The sequence below is a fragment of the Platalea leucorodia genome, assembly GCF_965183815.1.
Source record: "Platalea leucorodia genome assembly, chromosome: 3".
In the NCBI taxonomy this organism is placed as follows: domain Eukaryota; kingdom Metazoa; phylum Chordata; class Aves; order Pelecaniformes; family Threskiornithidae; genus Platalea; species Platalea leucorodia.
This window is the reverse complement of record NC_138825.1, coordinates 24,054,153-24,073,454: the sequence shown is the minus strand read 5'-3', so window position 1 is coordinate 24,073,454 and position 19,302 is coordinate 24,054,153. Positions and strand designations below refer to the sequence as shown.

General features: G+C 35.2%; 1 protein-coding gene across 2 annotated transcripts in view; it reads right to left on the bottom strand.

The window, feature by feature from the left end:
* Positions 1 to 19,302, bottom strand: part of GPATCH2 (G-patch domain containing 2) — a 124,147-nt gene that overhangs the window by 93,175 nt on the left and 11,670 nt on the right. Inside the window, exons 3-6 of one of the 2 annotated variants that reach the window (XM_082307729.1) lie at positions 16,514 to 16,575; positions 8,290 to 8,472; positions 7,779 to 7,805; positions 7,092 to 7,171 (exon numbers count right to left, since the gene is read on the bottom strand). In XM_082307729.1, the coding sequence (XP_082163855.1) occupies positions 7,092 to 7,171; positions 7,779 to 7,805; positions 8,290 to 8,472; positions 16,514 to 16,575 (352 nt within the window). The remainder of the gene's footprint in view (positions 1 to 7,091; positions 7,172 to 7,778; positions 7,806 to 8,289; positions 8,473 to 16,513; positions 16,576 to 19,302) is intronic. The other variant, XM_082307730.1, reaches the window with a different exon arrangement.

Below are 19,302 nucleotides of genomic sequence, written 5' to 3'. Positions count from 1 at the left end.
ATTTCTTTGTGATAAGCAGCAGAAGACAAGAGGAATAATTATGCTGCCTCATATTTTGAAGTCAGAGGTTTTTAAAATCATTATTATCTGCAAGAAGTGTTGTAAAACCACATTAAATGTGTTTTCAAGGCAGTCACTAACTGAAGAATAAAAGGGATATCATTATGCTATTTGCCCTGGTTTAAAAGTAAACTTAAGTGTAATTGTAGATGACCATCATTTGAGTTGTTGGATTAAGGTGAATTACAAGGAATACTGCTCAGACTAACAGTTCACAGCACTTGTCACCATGAATAAACCACAAGATGTATTTAAAAAATAAGCAGCACATTTGGCATTTCCGAGACTAATGCTGGAGGGCAACTATTTTGCTGAAGTAGGATGCTGTTTTTGACACTATACTTGAAGTAGGAGTCCAAGAAAAAAGAGACAAGTCACCACATTCACTTTAGCTAGACAGAAGTTAATCTTTGATATTTTAAAGGTATGCTTTGGTCATCACCGCAGGTGAAATACCAAGAAAAACCATTGCTAGCTCTGCTGTCCAGAATATCTGTTTCAGTGGTTATACACCTACGAGATATCTTCATTTTGTTGACCAAGTACAATTGTTACCTCTATAAGCTATGAACTGCCTGATGCATTTAAACTATTTTTTTTATTGATAGACATACGTTTTGTAAGAGTGAAACTAGGACACAATTTGAGACTACTCTAATTTACAGTATAAGTGATATAGAAGAATAAAACAATCACGTGCTCACCTTCACCAGTTAGTGCCCTTACAACTATTACAAACCAGCTGAGGATTTCTCTAACTACTTTAATTATGGCAGAGGGGCTTCACACTTAAGTAAAAGAACTAATAATAAAACTGACCGACCTTAGATTTGTTGAAATCTAAACTTTTGGTACTTGAGTTACTTGTAACTCCTTTTTGGGTAATGCACTGCAGCTTCAAATGAGACAGAAATGCTGTGGTATCATTTGTGTCTGTTTACTGGTTTGATGACACCAAGATGATCATAGATTTTCGTTAGACGATTACAAGTGACACAAAAATCACTGTTGGTTAAAACAAATGTAGGTTTTAAGACAGACTTTATCAAAACACTCAGATCTCATAAAGGATAAATAGAATTCAAAATACTTTGTAACAGTTACAACTATATGACAGAACCGGTCTACTAATTCTAGTGTTCTGCCTTGAACGATAACAATATTTAACTGTGCCTTAAGTATGGGTACCACCATTGGTACTACCAGTGATGGGAATAACTTGGAAAAACACTGACCTACTATGAAACATGGTACAGCTGTAATTATGATTCTTTTGATGAGTAAGTATGCTAAGCTATTACTAAAGTCACTAAAAAGCTTTTACTCTTCCATCAGGTGCTTACTATGGCAGGTAGAACAAGTTATATTAAGCTTGCATCAGTATAAGTGAAAGCTTTAGCAAAAATGCACTTGAAAATTAATTTGTGGAAAAAAGAACCTCTTACACCTGCTATGTATTTTGCATAGTAAGAACAGTAAGCAGTTCTCCAAAAAATATTAGATACATAAAGTTAAGAACATCACAAGTCAACATCATCCCCAATACTTACATCCCATTTTTGAAACCTACATTGTTTATAATGGGGTTTTGAAATGTGACAGAAGCTTTTTTTTCCTTTTGTTTTCTCATAATATAAAGCCATTTCAACCTAAGCTCTGAAGTCTATAAGAGTGCCATTTGACTCATTCCTTAGGAACATTGTAGCATTTTTGCCAATAGTGACCCAACACTGGAAGAATCAAAGGCGGGACCTGAACTGCTGTCACAGCAGCACCTCCTCTGCTAACAACCTGAATTTTTCTGTCTGAAAAATCACATATGCAGGAAGCACATGAGTGCAGGAAAACACCCACTCCTCAAGGCAGTTTGTCCTTCTACTCTATGTTGTAAAACTAAGGTACTGGGTTAACTAAGGTGAGGATTAAAACAGCATGACTTACTACATTTTGCATAAGCAGATATAAATTAGAACAATTACAAACAAGGAAAAAATTTTAAAAATAAAAGGGAAAGCATAGCAAGAAATGCTTTAAATAGCTAAAAATATATTTGATGACAGGAAATCTTACTGAAACCCCCATTACAAAAAACCAAAAGCTCCTACCCATTTAAAAGAAAATTCATTCGCAGCTTTAGCAGCGAAAGGTTTCAAAGTGTCATCCTCGGACACAGAGGCCTAATATTCCTGATCTTGAATGAGTGAAAGTCTGGAAACCAACAAGAGTTCAGTTTTGTTAGCAGACATCATCTGATACCACTCACATATCCCCAAATGACAAAAGTAATTAACTGAAGAAAATAATTAAAATTTATAGATAAGTTATTTCATGCACCTAACTGAAACTGCATTGTGTTCTGACTATATGCCACACATCCAGTGTAAAAGAATTCTCCACAACACCAAATCAACTTTAAACTTGAGAAGTAATGTTTTTCTAAAAGTTGCAGAGCATCCATAAAGAGGCTTCTGACCAGTACTGCAAAAACAACACCCAACTTACTCTAAGAAAACATTCCTTCAATCTGTAACAAGGTTTCTTATTTAATACCATTTCACTCAATTTCCAAAATATTTTGACAAGAAAAATTCCTGAAAACACCTGGCTGTTTCTTCAGTTAGAAAGAACTTAGAAGCAGAAATGTTTGATTTGATTTTACATTTTGAAAGCAATTAACAGAAAGCATGAGTGCTCAATACATCTTTTCTCCTCACATCAATAGACTAGCAGTTATCTGTCAACAATTTTTTGAGAAAAGCTCTTTTATTTTGGAATTTTTGAACAAGAGTCACAGGATTTGACAGAAATACCCAGACACCTTCAGATAACAGGTCTCTGAAATGTAGCTTTCATTCTTTAAGTCCTTTTTGAATAATTACAACTATGTATAGTCAAGCTCAACAGTACAGCTGTGCAAAAAGAAAAATCAGTCCTAGGAGTGCCAGACTTAAAATAGGCTGTCTTTAATATTATGAAATCAAACCCCATGACATAAAGGTGATGAATGGAAAAATTGGCAGAGTCAAGAGAAAGCATCACTTTTATTGGTCATGTTTTTTGCACTTTAGCCCAGTGAAATCACTTGCCAGCTTCCAGCCCTGACAGACAATCCAGGGAGGAAGAGCCAACACAAAAGAGTCCTTCAACAAAACCCTACAATGTCTCTCCCTGTCTCAGGGAAGGAACTGTATCTAGAACCACACAGGGAACAGCTAAGACAGGAGCACTGATTTTTACAACCTCCGCTTATTTGTATGGAGTTGTGAATAAAAGTGAAATTTTTCAGTCATTGAGTAGTAAGTTAGGCAAAACATTTTGAAAGAAACAAAAAAGTAGTCACGTTCTATTTTCACTAGCTGTAATTATTAACTCTTATTTTCTTTAATTAGGGCTTCTGTGATCTCCCCAGGAATCCATCTGAGAAAAGTATGGCAGTCTTAATCATTGAAGGTAAAGAGTTCATCTAGTATTCTACATCATAGACATGAACCTTCACATTTCCAATGCATTTAAAATGTTAGATTTCTGATTTTATTCTGCTAAATACCAAAGTTTCATGTCTAATTTGTTGGAAAGGACAGAGATATAGTACTAGATAAATGACGTGCAAGTCTATAAACACATATAGAAAAAAAGACTGGACGAAGAAAGCTTTCCTTCTAAGAAATCAGCATTTCATTCCTAGAACACTACTTCTAAATTGTAGAACTTTTGCTTAACAGAAGAATGTGGGGGTTGGGAATAGCTAATCACGTATAACTGCAGAATTCAACCAAGCACAATAAGATTTCATGCAATATACCTTATTAAAAGAGTACATGAAATACTGGTATGGTATGAAAGTACATATATCATGTTTCTGATTAGAATTACAAAGTTCTGCAACTTGAAACAGGCGGGATCGAAAGCATAGCGTATTAGAAAAGCCACATGTTTTTCTATTTCTTTTCAAATAAAGTTCTGTTACAAATGATGCTGCCACAAAACAAGGCAATGAAGACATGAAATGCCAGCATTATAACTGTATGCCAAAATATATGCCTGACAAACCATTTAATTATGGATTCCATAATAAATGTGCCTATCTTAAGTAAATTGGACAATCCAAAGGATATAATCCATTGTGATGAATTTTTTTTTCTTTTTCTTGCTCAGCTTTTCCAGTTGTCATCTGCTGTATGACAACTCATTCAACTTGCACATTGGATTAGGTGAAGATTTTCATAGTATTTGCATGCGAGGTTTTTACTTCTCTCGTGCTTGTCCAGTGTTGTACGATCATTAGAAAAGCGTTTTGACCCAAAGGCAGTATGCTTGATGACAGAAAGACCCATAAGTTTGTTCAAATTAAACAACTCATCAATGAAATGCAGGAAGAGCATCTGGACAGAATCTGAGTGCCAGCTGTGGCTACTTCAAATTAAAGCTCACTGACTGGTCCATAAAGAGCAGCATTCTTCCTCTGATTCTCAGCTCCCACTGCTTCTAGAAACCGTGGTGTGAAAATGACTTAAGCTAGCAGTTTCCTTGGTATATAGCAAGTAACAATCACACTCCTAGCCTGATGTGTCTCTTACAAGAAAACACCCAAACAGTTGGGCGTTAAAACACTTTTTGACAGATGATGATGATATATCAAGGTACTAACATAGCCACTCATTCTGCCTTCCCTAAACCAGTAATCTCTTCAAGGCTTTGCTAGCTGCTATAATTGCGAGCCTTCAACTAAACCTTTCCAAAAAAGTTTAAACATACATTGACTGTATGCAAAGGGCTAACTACATGCTCATATTCCCTAGATACAAACCGCACATCCTTAGACTGATTACAGTATATAGCGTGTGTCTTTTCGGTAATGTATCTCAGTAGGAAACTCGATTTTTTACTTTGTCTCCCTTTAAAGTCTGTGTAAAAGCAGTGATACAGACACCAGACTCCTCGCTGTTAAAAAGAAAGAATTAAGTCACACCACAACTCTGTTTAATGAGTTGAGTCTGCAGTGTTCTTTCCTCAGGATATTAATCTTTCTAAAAGCATTCTTGCTCTTCTTCACTGTTACCATCTAATAGCAGTAATTACTTCTTGTTCTGCGTTATCAGATGTCACAGGTATTAAATGACTTTTTTTTGTCATTGGATTGGAGTATCTAAAAAAGATTTTCTTTAAGAAGCAATCACTGACAAAAGGAAGCACATGAGCTCTGGCTTATACAGCTACATTTGCAAAGATGGATGCAGCAGATGTGCCCACACACATAAATAGTCATTAAGAAGGTCAGAAAACACTGCATCTGAAGAGCCAACTGCACATCCATTCTATATATGCACTCCTGCCTAAACATAGTGGCTTAGAAGGTACGCTCAGATGTCAACCTTGTTTCACAACACTATGTAAATGATATATTTAATAACTGGAGGTAACTGAATTACCAGTCTTTGGTAGATCGGCTTGCATTTTTGTTATAAAGGGAACTACGATATCAACTTTATATATGAGATATCATGACTGGAAGACAAAATGGGCTCCTAAGGACAATCCAGAAAGCATAACAGAAAATAAACATTAGGATTTTTTATTATATATATGCAATCACAGTATATCTTCATCAATTGAAATTTAATCACCTTTTTACAATTTAGAGGAAAAGGCAGTTTTTAGGGTAGTTAAGCCATGTATCATCAATACCATGAAGCTAACCTATCAGTTATAATAGCTCCTATAAAATACCAGGGTGAAATTGCAATAAGCCTAGAAAATGGGCTACAAATCCCAGATATGCTCAAGCAAGCACTGAACCAAAAATAAAAATAGGTAGACAGGAAACCAAGAACTAGATGGCATTCATCTAATTCACAACCACGAACAGCAGAGATCACAGGCCAAGGTTTTAAAGCATCTCATTCAGCTCCAAATGGCAATTATTGGACAGGGACTTCAATTATAAAAACTTTCCCTCTTCAAAACAAGTTAAATTTCTAACAGTTCCTTTCTATTCTCTCCACATATAATAGCTCTTATATTTCTCAGAAGGACATTATTTTGTTTAGGCAAATTAAAATTTGAAAACATTTAATGTTCTGAAATAACAACATCAATGTCACAGTATTTATAGTGCTGGGATATATTTATTACACACAGACAAAGAGTCTCCCACATTCTCCTTCTCTTCCAAACACTATTCTGATAAGAAAGGAATAGACTGCACTGCAATGAATACATTGTAACATTTTAATTTAAAATGTCAAGTCTCTCTTCTCCTCACGCCCTCCTCCAAAGAACAAATTCTTAAAAATTCATTAGAATCTTACTTTAGAAAAAAGCTACGGGAAAATCCAATGATTAGACTGTACAAAAATGCGAGGACAGTTGGATTTTTTTTTCCCTTCACTTATAAACATTACTCCTAAAGCTGAAGCTACTAAAAAACCTCAAACATCTCTCATTTGTAGTCACAGCCTTAGAACAGACTCAATCCAAAGGAACGCATGTCTATGACAAGTGCATTGCTAACTTGCTTTAAATATTTTGTATATACCCTTTCCCCTGACCACACAGAAGTCAACCAAACAAAAGACAATAAGGATAGATTTTTCAAAGCAGACTTTTGGGAGGTGGGGAATCAAATCATAACTGTACCACAATCCATCCTAGAATGCTTTCAGTATCAGAAAAACTTCAAATAACTATGGTTTGATTTTCATTGTAAGAGGAGAGAAACATGTTTTTGTACACACAAGATATATACTGAAAATGTTAAATAATACCCCCCTAACCCCTTCCTTCACTCAGTTCGAAATAAGTACTGAGAAACAGTCTCAGACTGTTTCTGCCATTCAAATACACACAAATACACACAAATATTCCATTACAATAGAATTGTAGTGGGAAGAGTATCAGGCAGCAGTGGCACTGTAGTCTTACCATTCCATTACCTATCTACAGCATTAGGAAATAAGCATGAGAGGAGTATGCTTTTTTAAAAACAACTCTAAGAACAGCGCACATTAGCTTCCAACAATAAAAGCACCTACCAATGCATTCTGGTTTCCTGAAGCCTTTTTTATGTTTCTTGCTGGCACTCCATGAAGATGACTAAATCTACCCTGGAAACCTACAAGAAAGGAATACGAATCGATTTAAGAATATTTCCTATACCATACAACCAATAAAATTCACCATTGCATACCAATCTATTAATCTGATTTCAGTTAAACAAAACCATCTTAATATAGTATCAAACATTGTACTGGTGGAAACAAAATGCACAGAATGGGAAAAGTGAGAGAAAGGCTAAGTTGTCATGAAAATGAACATTACTGTAGGTTTTCTTACTGCCATCCTAGTTCTATGCACAGCTGGCTGCCTAAGCAGAGCATACTGAACTACAGTAGGAAAATGATTTTTGCATCGCTTACAACTTCATTAGTACTAGAAAATGTTAAATCTGGTGAATATGCAGAGACCAAGTCCTCAGAAACAAATTTAAGCATGCGGAAAATAAGCCTCACAAAAGAATTCAATGCATTCAGTGTGCAGAGTAGTTTAAAAGTGATTTGACCACTGCTCACATAAAATATCTGTATTTGAATGTGAAAGGAGATCCTTGGGGCAGAAGGAAGGTACAACAAAATTCTTTGTCAGCAAGCTGAGATCTGAGAACTTCAATCTTAAGAGTGGGTTCCTAGCTATAAATGCAGTCAAACACTAGTACAACTTACCATTGGATACACTGGATCCACAGTTGTCTAAAGTATTTTAAAGAAAAAAAAAAAAAAAGGATATTTTCTAAGTTACAATCTCAGTCCTTGCTCTAAAGGAACCCTTCCCTCTTCTCTACAAACAATATGGCCCAACCATAAAGCAAAGCAGACGGTCACACTAGTCTTTCCAGCCTTTGAATTAATGAACTTCTATAGAATTCTAAGTGCTATCACAGAAGCTAGGAACAAAATGGAATATAAAGATTCACTTTAAATAACGCTTAATAATTCTCAATGCAAACATCGAGACAACAAATAAAAGAGTAGGCTATCAAAATGAGCCAAGTTTTACACTTTGATTTTTCTAATCATTGACTTTTTAATTATGTCTCTCTAATATCTTAAAAATGAAATAGTTCAAGGAAACAAACTGGTAACTCCAAGATCTTGTCAAAATTTTACATATTTTGTATAGTGCACAGACATCTTTCTACTGTACTGAGTTTGCATTTGCTTGATTGCTACTTACCTCTCCTCCCTGAACGGGACATAAGAGGGAAAGTACCAGTTAAGATACTTTCAAAGACTGGATCAGGCAATTCTCTCTCCAGCTCTGTAGAGTCTTCTTGTTCCCACCATGGAATGACTCCTGTAATTCCACACGCTCCACCAGATTCATTTTCATGAAACCAATCACTCTGCTCATCATCACCTGTGTGAGGACAGTATCCCCGCAAGCACCCCAAAAAAGAGGGAGGAGCAGAGAAGATAAAAATCAGATGTTACCATCAATAAACACTGACAGGACAATTATTTCTTTTACTTTATAGCTGTATAACAATTACTTGTATATAGCAGTTCTATTTGGAAAATGTTTCTCAATAGCATGACAAGCTTTGCCATCAATGAAACCACATAAAATGTAATGTTTTAAAACCAATTTCAATAGTGAAAAACAATAATAAACTAGTTAATCCTTTGGCAATAACTGCAGGGAAATCCATTTAAGTTACTGCACTTTACATATTAACAAAAACCAAGCCTTAATCTCCTGCAGGGAATTAAAAGGTATAAAACTGTGAAACTAGTTCTTTGCAGCTGATAATGGTTTATAATTAGCTTAATTTCATGATTTGTATGTCTAGTAAAAGGGGAAAACAATCATGAACAGATGTGACTAAATTAAGTTAGTCTGATTAAGTTCATTTAGAAACAAGTTTTGAAAAAGTTGATTTTAAATGAAAACTGACAGTGTCATGTGATTGAGAATTATACAGCATTATACCACAAAGCTGGTCATATTTACTGACAATATTCATAGATGCAGTATTTAAATATATGGATTTAAAGTCAAAAGTAAGACAAAACTGAAAATCCGATCTTAAACTTAGCTCATAAACACACTGGCAACTAAAAATAAATTGCTATGTCTGTTTTAAAACATGTTCTTTTATACAAACCAGGTAGTTTACAGAAGATGATAGAAAATATCTTCATAAGACATGGCAAGTTTCCTTTCTTGCACCCAAAAATTAGATTTCAAAGAATGTGCTGTATCTTTTAATTCTACTTCAAAGTATCCAAACCATGCCTCACTGTTTCTGCATATAAATTATTTTTTGACATTTCAATTTTTAATTAGGCAGGACTAAGCAAGACACAAATGCAAGATTTATTAGACACAATTTTCAAGAACAAAAAGCATTCATGTAAAATTTCATTGCCACTCAGCCTCGCAATGGGAAAATATAAATAATGAAAAGCCAAGCCAAAATCTGAGGAAAAATAAAATTCAACACACTTTCTCCAAATAAATTGTTGCAAAGAAAACAATACTTCAAGACCAAGCACAAGTGAAAATGGCTGTAAACCTTCATTAGGACAAGTAATTAGAAAGATATAGAATAATTAAGGCCCCTCACTGGTCACTTGCAGGTGAAACGTGATCCTTACATCTTTAATGATCACTACTATCAGCAAAATTAGCAGAGGCTAGAGAACAGAAACTTTTAGATGGAGGAAGCGGAAAACAGGTACAAAGAGATATATAGGTCCAAATAAGATTTAAGTTTCTTTGCGTTCCTGGTGCATTTCAGATTACTCTCTGTATTTATTCTAATCCTCGTTTATAGCTATGACATTTCACAAAGGCATTCACCATTAATTCTATCTTCATTTTGTTACAGCCAGGTATGGTTGCTTTGAAGGATGTCTAAGAGTACTGAACAGAGACCTTCCAAACTCTTATGTAGATAAACCTTGTCTGAATATTTTGTCATGAGAGCTCTAGATAACTTGACTAAGAAAAAATACTATCAGGAGCTCAAAAGAAGTCTTGTTACACATAATTCAGCTACGAAATTAAGTAGAGAGTTCTGAAATTGGGTTTCATAATCAGCTCAAGGACAAAAGTCTGTAAGAGGTACGCAGTGCAGTCTTGGAAGAAAGACCTAGGATTAAAGACTGGGTTGGTGGACTGCAGGACACGGCAAACAGTGGCTATGAAAGGAAACTGGTATCTTCGCTATATGCCCAACAACAGTTCTTTGGGAAAAAATACAAAATTACTTTTCTTCTTTGTGCAATATGAATATTAATATGTTAAGCAACTATCTGTTAAGAAATCTTACCTGTTATGCTATTATATACTTCCCTAAGCACTTACGTTGCTTACTGCCAAAGGCAGAATAAAGGACTTCAGATCTGAACTTCATAGGCTTCTCCCACGTGACAGTAGAATCCAGGTATACCTGGTTTTTAGCTTCCTTGTCCGTACATTCTAAACAACTCTGAATCCTTCGACCATATTCAATCATACTATCCCCTTGAGGCGAGCATAACCCTATTACTACCATTTTCATGCAGGTGAGAGCACCCACAGGCATTTTGTTTACCAGCTGCTCCACCCTGAAGGGATGACATTTTCAAAAGGAGTCAGGGAAGACCACTGCATTTCATCAATTCCCAACCTCTCATGTATAGGCAATATAACATAGAGGCCTCCCCGCTCAAGAGTTTGGTAACCAAATACTTGGGTTTTATCCTACTTAATTTGCAGCTCTCTACAGGCAACGCAGTATCCATAGCAAACATGAACTTCTGAGAATTAAAAATTCAAAGAAGCATTTTTGACTTCAAAATACTTCAGAAGATTCACTACACTGTCCTTTCCTCTTAGGGCTGCTGAACCTCTATTCAGCACAAGACCACAGCAAATTACCGTATTCTTCTTAGCTACAGGAAAGCTAAAACCACATCCAGATGCCCAAAAACTCATCTCTGAGCCCATGCATTCTCCTAGCCACATATTTAAAATACAACAAAACTTGTTTCTGGGTAATGCTAATGCTTCAAGGAATTATTTCCAAGCAATTTACATTCAATTATAACTGTACTGATCAGTTAAAAAAAAAAAAAAATACAAACCAAAAACCAATTGAAGGCTCAGAAAAGTCAACTTCAATTCTAAATTTTTCAAGGCACTTCAGTTCCTGGCTTTATTTATTTATAATCCTTCCCCTCCCTCCAATTACTGTTACCCTAATTTTCTCTTCTGTATTACTGAGTCTACATATTTATCTAATTACCACTCCTTCATGTTAAACTACTTGCCTTCCCCTTTAAGAAGTCTAGAAAACTATTTATATGGGCTTCTTATGGTTTCTCTATGAACACAGACCCTATTTGCATCACTATCAGTTTCATGTTCAGAACAGCAGAATAGCTTCACCTGAATCTTATTTTAGCTACAGCGTACAGGATTATAACAAACAGACTTTCCACTGCACACAGAGTTTTCCTCCTTGTCCTAGTTTTATTTCAAAATGCCCAGACCACCCTCCATAGCAGTCACATATGGTGTACGTGTGCTTGCCACAACCTACTTTGAGAGGCTCCCATGAAAAGAATTCAGCATCGCTGTCCTATAAACACCACCTGATACTGTGCTGCTCCATTATCCATCACCTTGCACACAGAGAGCAATAGCACATGGACTAAGATGCCAGCCTCATTTCCATGACCAGTATACCTCTTTCTAGGCAAAAAACAAAAAAACCCAAACAACACTGCTAACGGCTATAATAATCATTTGGAGATACCAGAAGATTAACTATAACACACAGGATTTTCAGGAAAGCAGAAGCTTAAGTTACTCATCCACAGAGGCACATTGCATCTTGCTCTTTGTGCTCTATGGAGCCACCCTGGCAAAACGGATAGCAGGATGCCATTCAATTTAAGCAGCTAGTTCTTCTGATTCAAGCTTGAAAACTTCGCATGATGGCCTCATCCCACCCCTCCCATCCAATGTAATATCATACCCTGCTCTTCAGTAAGAGGACAGTACAGGTGTGCTGTTAATAAATTGGACCAAGGATATCACATGATCTCAGCTTTATGTTCACATCTACCACTGTGATCCACATGCAATATTTAGGATTTCAACTATTCAGGTCATACACAACAACTCCATGTTATTTCTTTTTCACCTGCAGAGACTATAAACTAATTAGCCACACAGTTCAAAACCCATGTGATTACACCTGGAATTGCACTTTCCATTTCTTTTATACATGGAGAATGACACCCTGACACCTGCAGCTACTGAGATGCTATACAAGGTCCAAATTAGCTTCTCACTACAGAAGACAAAAGGATGGAACTCTCATATACCGAATCAGTAGTGGGTCATCTTCATAAAGGACACAGTAATGAATATATGTTTAATCATAAAATAATGAACAGCTATCTTTAAAAGCTTAGCCACATCCACAGCAGAACTCTGACATTCCCTGACCTTCTCCAATTTTAACTGTTTAACACTTTATTAATATAATTTTCCTTCCTACTTGCTTAGATCTTAAAGGACATTTCAAGTGCTGCATGTCATGATTTAAGAGGTCTTAAGTCAAACTTTGAATTTCCCCAAGTGTACTAGTAGGTGTAGATGGACTAGGAATGCAGAATATAATGTTTTATTTGCCATACCCACACTATAAAATTCATTAAAGAATATACTTGCAATTTGACTTTTTTTTTTTTTCCCAAAACAGCAATAACATCAACTAGTGTTTGAATAATGTTACAGTTTCGTTAACATTGTGTTGAAAGCTTAACTTATAAAGTGCCTTTGTAAAATGCACCTGTAAAGAACCTTGAAACTGCAGGTGATCCTACTAGCTAGGCTTATAATAGAGTTGTATTATATGTTGCAATGTAAGATTAGACTTTTTGTTTTGAAACACTTCTTGCAAAAGTTTTCTACACCAGGCATAACACTGCTTAATATTAAAGTTCTTAATAATTCCCAAACAGCCATTTATGAAAATGCTATTAGGAACAAGGAAAGCGTAGAAAGAAAAAGGAAAGTCACAAGGATTTCTGATACATAAGCTCTAGCCACTGTTCAGTTCCTTCACTTTGTTGGCAGGCTCTCCCACCTCCATACTCAAGGGCTTGATATTTGCATAGGATTTGGGGTTTTTGTTAACTATATTAAATCTTACCCCAAAGTTGGTCAATTTACAAACCTCTGAAAAAATACAACCCATAAGAATTCACTTGAGGTTTGTTAATAGTTAGCAGTTAACAGATAGCCACTATTTTTCTCATTGACTGCACCTGCACTGAGCATTTTCCATGATCTTTAAGCTTTTGCTGGCTAACTGTACAGGGTATGCAATGTTTCACAGAAGAAAAACGTTTGCCACATTGGGACTGCAAAACATTGAGTACCAATTACTTCTGCCAGAAGGTAATACAATAGCGGAATAGAGCACAGCAAGAGAGCTGCTTTTGCCCTCTCACATGACCTAATGTAAGCACCTGGATAACGTGGAAAAGGAGGACAAGCATGGCTAGGCTCAGATGAGGACTTCATAGGAACAAAACAAATCAAACAAAAAAGCTATGAGATTGAACAGAGGCAGGCTGGAAAGGAAGAGGTTATAAAGGTTTTTAAAAAATGTTAGATGGCACACCACATATTAGAAGCTGAACACAGGATTTTCAAGTCTCTGCAATTTTTTTATCATACCAATTGATGGCAATTAAAATATAACTATCAATTAAACCACTACTACCCCCAATTATGCTACGCCTGGTTTTCTTGAATCAAATTATGAAAGTTGAAACTCTGTGCACAGAAGAGTACAGTTATTGTGGTGGAATTTATTTCCCTTCGCTTTCTGAAACAATTTTGGAAAATATTGTAAGTTGCAAGGTCAGGCACTCCAAAGCTCAGAACTAAATACTCAACTATTTAAGTGACTGGCCAACTGCTTGAAGAAATTGCTGCTTTAGATCACTTTCTTTTCTAGAATATCTGTCCCATAGGATGAATATGCTTTGGAAATTAATTAGGGTTTTATAAAGAGTATTTGTCTGCAATAAATGAGATGATTCTTAATCTCAGAGACACAAAATGAACAAATCTTGCCCTGGAGAACAGGATCCTCTTGTCCTCTGCTACCCAAACTTCTGAATGATGGCAGGCACATCATTTAAACCAAGTATTTCACCAGGCTGTATTAATCAATCTCTGATTCTCCACTTGAGTTAGCAGAAACCTGAAGTCAGAAGTGCAGAAAATTTGAACTACAAATGAGGTCAAGATGCTGATATTCTGAACATATATCCTGGAGGAGGGACACTGGGAAGACAAGAATCAGCCTAGCTTTTAAAAACTGACCACAAAATCAGCCAGTTCTTCCTTTAAAACATTTTCATCCTGTCCTCTTTCAGCTTCATTTCTCTCACCTAGGCTTTTCCTTTACTTTTATCAGATTTATTTCCCCCTTCCTTCACTCTTTTCAATTTTATGTGTCTCAGCTCAGCTATAAATTAATTTACAGAGATAAAATAACCTCATCTTACTTCATAAGAGTACAAAGATAAGAATTACTAGCATTTTCTTTGCGGGGGGGGGGGGGGGGGGGCGAGGATAAGCATTATTAGAAAATAAACGATTTCGGTTTTGCAGTAGGATCTCTGATAATAACTTCATGGAAAAGTCTTCACAAAACCAAAGGTGTAATGCAGATCTAAGAATGTCTGAAAACCAGTGTGAAGCTAATGGTCTTCTGATCATACCCATAAAATAACTAGTTCAAAGTAGAGATTAAAAAAAATAATGTTTTGTCCTGACAATATCCTTCTGAAGTTTAATTATTGTTGTTCTTTTTATTTATATTTCAGAATACTATTTCAGGTCTACTGTTTTATGCTTGAAAATTACAATCAAACTGAATCAAGGTTCAAAAAATCAAACAGGTGAAAATAAGAATTAGAGCTCTACGGTAAAGAACGAACACTAAAAAAGGTAACATCACACCAGTGAAAGAACACTGTTGTTCACCAATCCCTCCCCTTTTCTCCTCCCACAAAATATGTAAGAAAACCAAAAAGTAACTGAAGTATTTTCAACCATATTATTCAAAGATTTAAATAATTTAGTTCAGGATTTAAGGACAAAAATATTGATACAAATATATCAGAAGGGTACTTCAAAAATGTATGTAATTATGAAATGCAGTAGGTCACGTTACATACAAATATAGAGGACAAGTTTTAAAAATTGCAAGTCAAAAGAGAAATTAATATAGGGAAGTAAAAGCAAATTCTTTTGATGTGTCTCATATTGAAATACTTCTCATCTGAAGTTAAAAGATTGATCGAACCTTTCAAAGAGAGCCTAAATTCTTCAAAAAAGCTATGTGTTAGCACAACTAAAAACATACTCAGACTGGGAGGTACACTTTATGTAGCACAAGTTGCTGTTGAGCAAGGAAGGTAACACCTCTGTTCTAAGTCTGAAAAATCATCTCCCTACTGTGACATTAAAATAGAAGATAAAAAAACTGGAAGAGACTGAATTATACGTTAGGATTTGTTTTCTTGCACACACTCAAGTAGTCTGTGGCAAACTGCATAAGAAAATAATCTCCATTACCATTAACTTAGAATCGCCAACAGAAAAGCAAGTCTTAATCACCTGACAGACTATTTTTGCCTCATTTTTGTATACTGTCAAAGAGAGCAATTTCCTAGTCCATGAGCTGGCTACTAAGATGCTAGCATAATACAGATAAATGTGTTGCACTTAAACACAGCAATAAACACTAAAGCTGGAAAAAAAAAATCTTATAGTTCCATCCTCAATAGTTTTATCACATAAGAACACATGAGAATATTATGCATACTAAAGAAAAACTTTGAATCTTCACTGTATTTTAAAGAAAAAAATTTTTAAGAGGGGAGAGATTTTAAACAGCATGCATTTTCTAATCTCAACATTAAACTGCTGCAAAAGTAGTTTCTTTGAAACTACTCTTCAAACAAACCACTGAATGAAAAAGAACTATAAAATCCTGCCATATCAATTAGGAAGCAAAGAAAGAAAAAAGACACCTCAAAATAGTTTGAGAAGCAGTACTATGATCAGAGAGTCCTGTCCAAAAATTGGAGCAAAAAAAGAATTAGAACTTAGTATAGATAATCTTTTGGAGATGCTCAAATTATAAGTTTATTATATTACAGAGACTGCTTCTCAAGACAGCTTTTGACTAAGTCATGGGTTCAGGACACCCTCTGGTAACATTTCAAGAAACCCAGACAGCAAGCTATACTTCAACTCATTAAAATAGTAAGAGCAACTGAAATATAGTAATTAACCTGTGGAGTAACTTGTAACGCTTACAGAATTTCAACTGATGTGGTTTGAGGGGTGGAGAAGGGAAAGATTGTTTCAATACCTTGTCTTCCCTCATCATTGGTAAACAAACCAGCATCACTGCTGCTCAGGCTGCTGGATTCACTGTAATAAGAGAAAGAAAGAAACAGATCAAAAGAACAATTGATCTTTCAGTCGTAAAATTTTAAGGAGACAAGGTTGTGCTCAAATTGAACTTAAGCCCAACAAAGATCGGAAAGAAAATAGGATGATTTTTTTTTTAATCAAACTGCAAATATCCTAGTTCCATTAACTACAAAGCATATTATTTTTGGCACATAAAACCACGGGAATCTAATGGTACCCTGACAGTAAGCCAGATGTGACTGCAACGAGGTGCTGACACAATTGATGCATTTTATTATCTGCTTCCATCAAATGCTCACTGCTTCCTTCTTATGTTGTGCAATTCAGCTTGATCCTGGAACACCACTGCTCAATAAAATAGGAAAAGTCTCAATCAAAAGCAGCCTAAGCCATCCTTCAGCACATGAAATATAAGAATCTGAAAATCGAATTACCTTTCTAAACATCATTCGCAACTATTCTGGAAAAGACACGGTTTAAGGTTTCACAATATACTACTTGGGAAGAAAGAAAAAAACTTTATAACAAAGGTAGCCAATTAAATCAAAATAAAGGTCACCCTGAAGAAAATAAGTATGATCCATGATCATAACATCAACAAAAAAAGCAAGGTAGTTTACTTTTCTGTGACTTCCATCGTGGCCTTAAAACGCATGTATACAACATGTACAAGCTTCTCTCTAAATTCAAAGACATCAATAGGTAAAGTATTTTGTTCTTTGTTGTATACACATTGTTACAAACAATACTCCACGTGTCTCTAAATAGTAAAACAGAATTGACTTTTAATAACACAGATCACAATTTGGTGAATTTCACACAAAAGGATTTTTTGTAAACCATTTATTTCATTTTTTGTCAATAGAGTAGCTCTGCTAAGGCAGTAATAGTCTCACCAAAATTTAATCACATTTTACTTACAGTGAGGTGTAGAACAATTTGAAAAAAATCACTTCAGTTAATCACACAAATTCAAGTACAAGTTATAAATACTATGGCTACTCTCAATGTTCCATACAAGCTATTTATAAGGACTTGAGGTCTGTTTGCCTTTCTACACTTATTCATATTAAAACACAGATACAGTCCTATACTTGAATTCAACTGGTTTCAATTATTTTTAGTTACTTTCTAATAATAAATTAGTTTTATTTTTGTTCCTAAATAACTAGTACACTTCAGAAAATTTTTTCCTTTTAAATGTTAATCTCTCACAAAAATAAGACTCTTTCTTAAAGTTTGTAATATGAATTATATACTTAAACACAAATTATACTAATTTTATAAGTACATATTTGGTTTTTGTATCTTCTTTTCGGAGGACTTGAAACACAATACAGTATCAGGAGACACAAACCAGTGATTTTTTTTTTTAAAAATATATCTACAGCTCTCTGTTTAAAGATTAAGTTTCCTTAATCTTTGCTGTATCTTCTGCTTATCCATATTCTTACTGTATAAGCAACTTATACCATCTTTTATACATAATATAATCAGAACAGACTTAAGCACTTGCACAATTGCCCTAAGCAGAAGAAAGATTACAGGCATGCAATGAGAACAGAACCGTCTTTCATGACGGAGACCAAAATTTGAACTTCCTAGTTTTGCAAAACCTAGTAACTTCTTTGTAGCAAGCATCCCATCCTCACTTTACTTACAACATAGATGGCTTTACTATCTTTACATTCCACTGTGCACAATTTTACATCATACATCTCAAAGAAAAACCATCCCCTTTTCATAAATTCTTCCTATCCATTTATTGTTGAATTGTACTTTTTAAAATGAAAGTTAGGAAATCCTTTCAACCCTAGTATTTCAGCCACTTTCCCCTCCAAAATTTCCAATTTTGAGAACAGTCTCCTTCCTTTTTTCTTTTTTTTTTAAACATATTTTAATTGTGCAATAATTCTTACCAAAAGACTAACCAGTTCATGAAAACATAACCACTTGAAATTTTCTAAGTTACATGTACTTTTTTTTTTTTTTTTTTTTTTTTTTAAATCAAACCTTAATACTGGTATATCCATGGCAGCCACAGTGTTCATCCTCCTCAGGCCACAGTCAAACAGGGCAGAGATTACAGCTGAGATAATTGCTACATGGCAGTCATTTCACTGAATAAATTCAAAACCCCTGGAATTAATACATTAATACTAAAGTACGTGAAAGCTGTTATGATGGCATTTATTTCCAGTTTTAATATAATTTTGCACTGTATATTTCTAACTCCTTGGCTTTGTAATGAGAATACCACTCCCAGCAAGACTTCCAGAAAAAGAAAAAAGCCACAGATTCCTTTTAGTCCTATAAAATAGGGTATGCAAGCAAAAACTTGGAAGGAGCAGCTTTGCTACCCAAAAAGCTTTCACAGCTTTATTTATACATCTGTGGAAGCAAAGAAGAAATAAGTTTTATTGTTAGTTACTACTACTAGCAACTGTCCCATACCTTGGTTTCATAGGAGACTTGTGACCTTCGTTCACTAACCAAGCCTGATCCCAAGAACTGACCAGCCACTCTACTCGCACTGACTGGCAGGCTGGTGGGCAGGCATCTGGCTTTATTAAGCTCTGAGTTTCACTGCCGCTCTCTTTCAAAAGGGGCGGCTGAGACTTCTCCTTTATTTAGTTGCTTAAAATGCAAACACTTGCCAAAGCATGCAGGAATTAATCATCATCCAGAACTCCATGCATTGGCAAATTTGGCTGAAACTGGCCA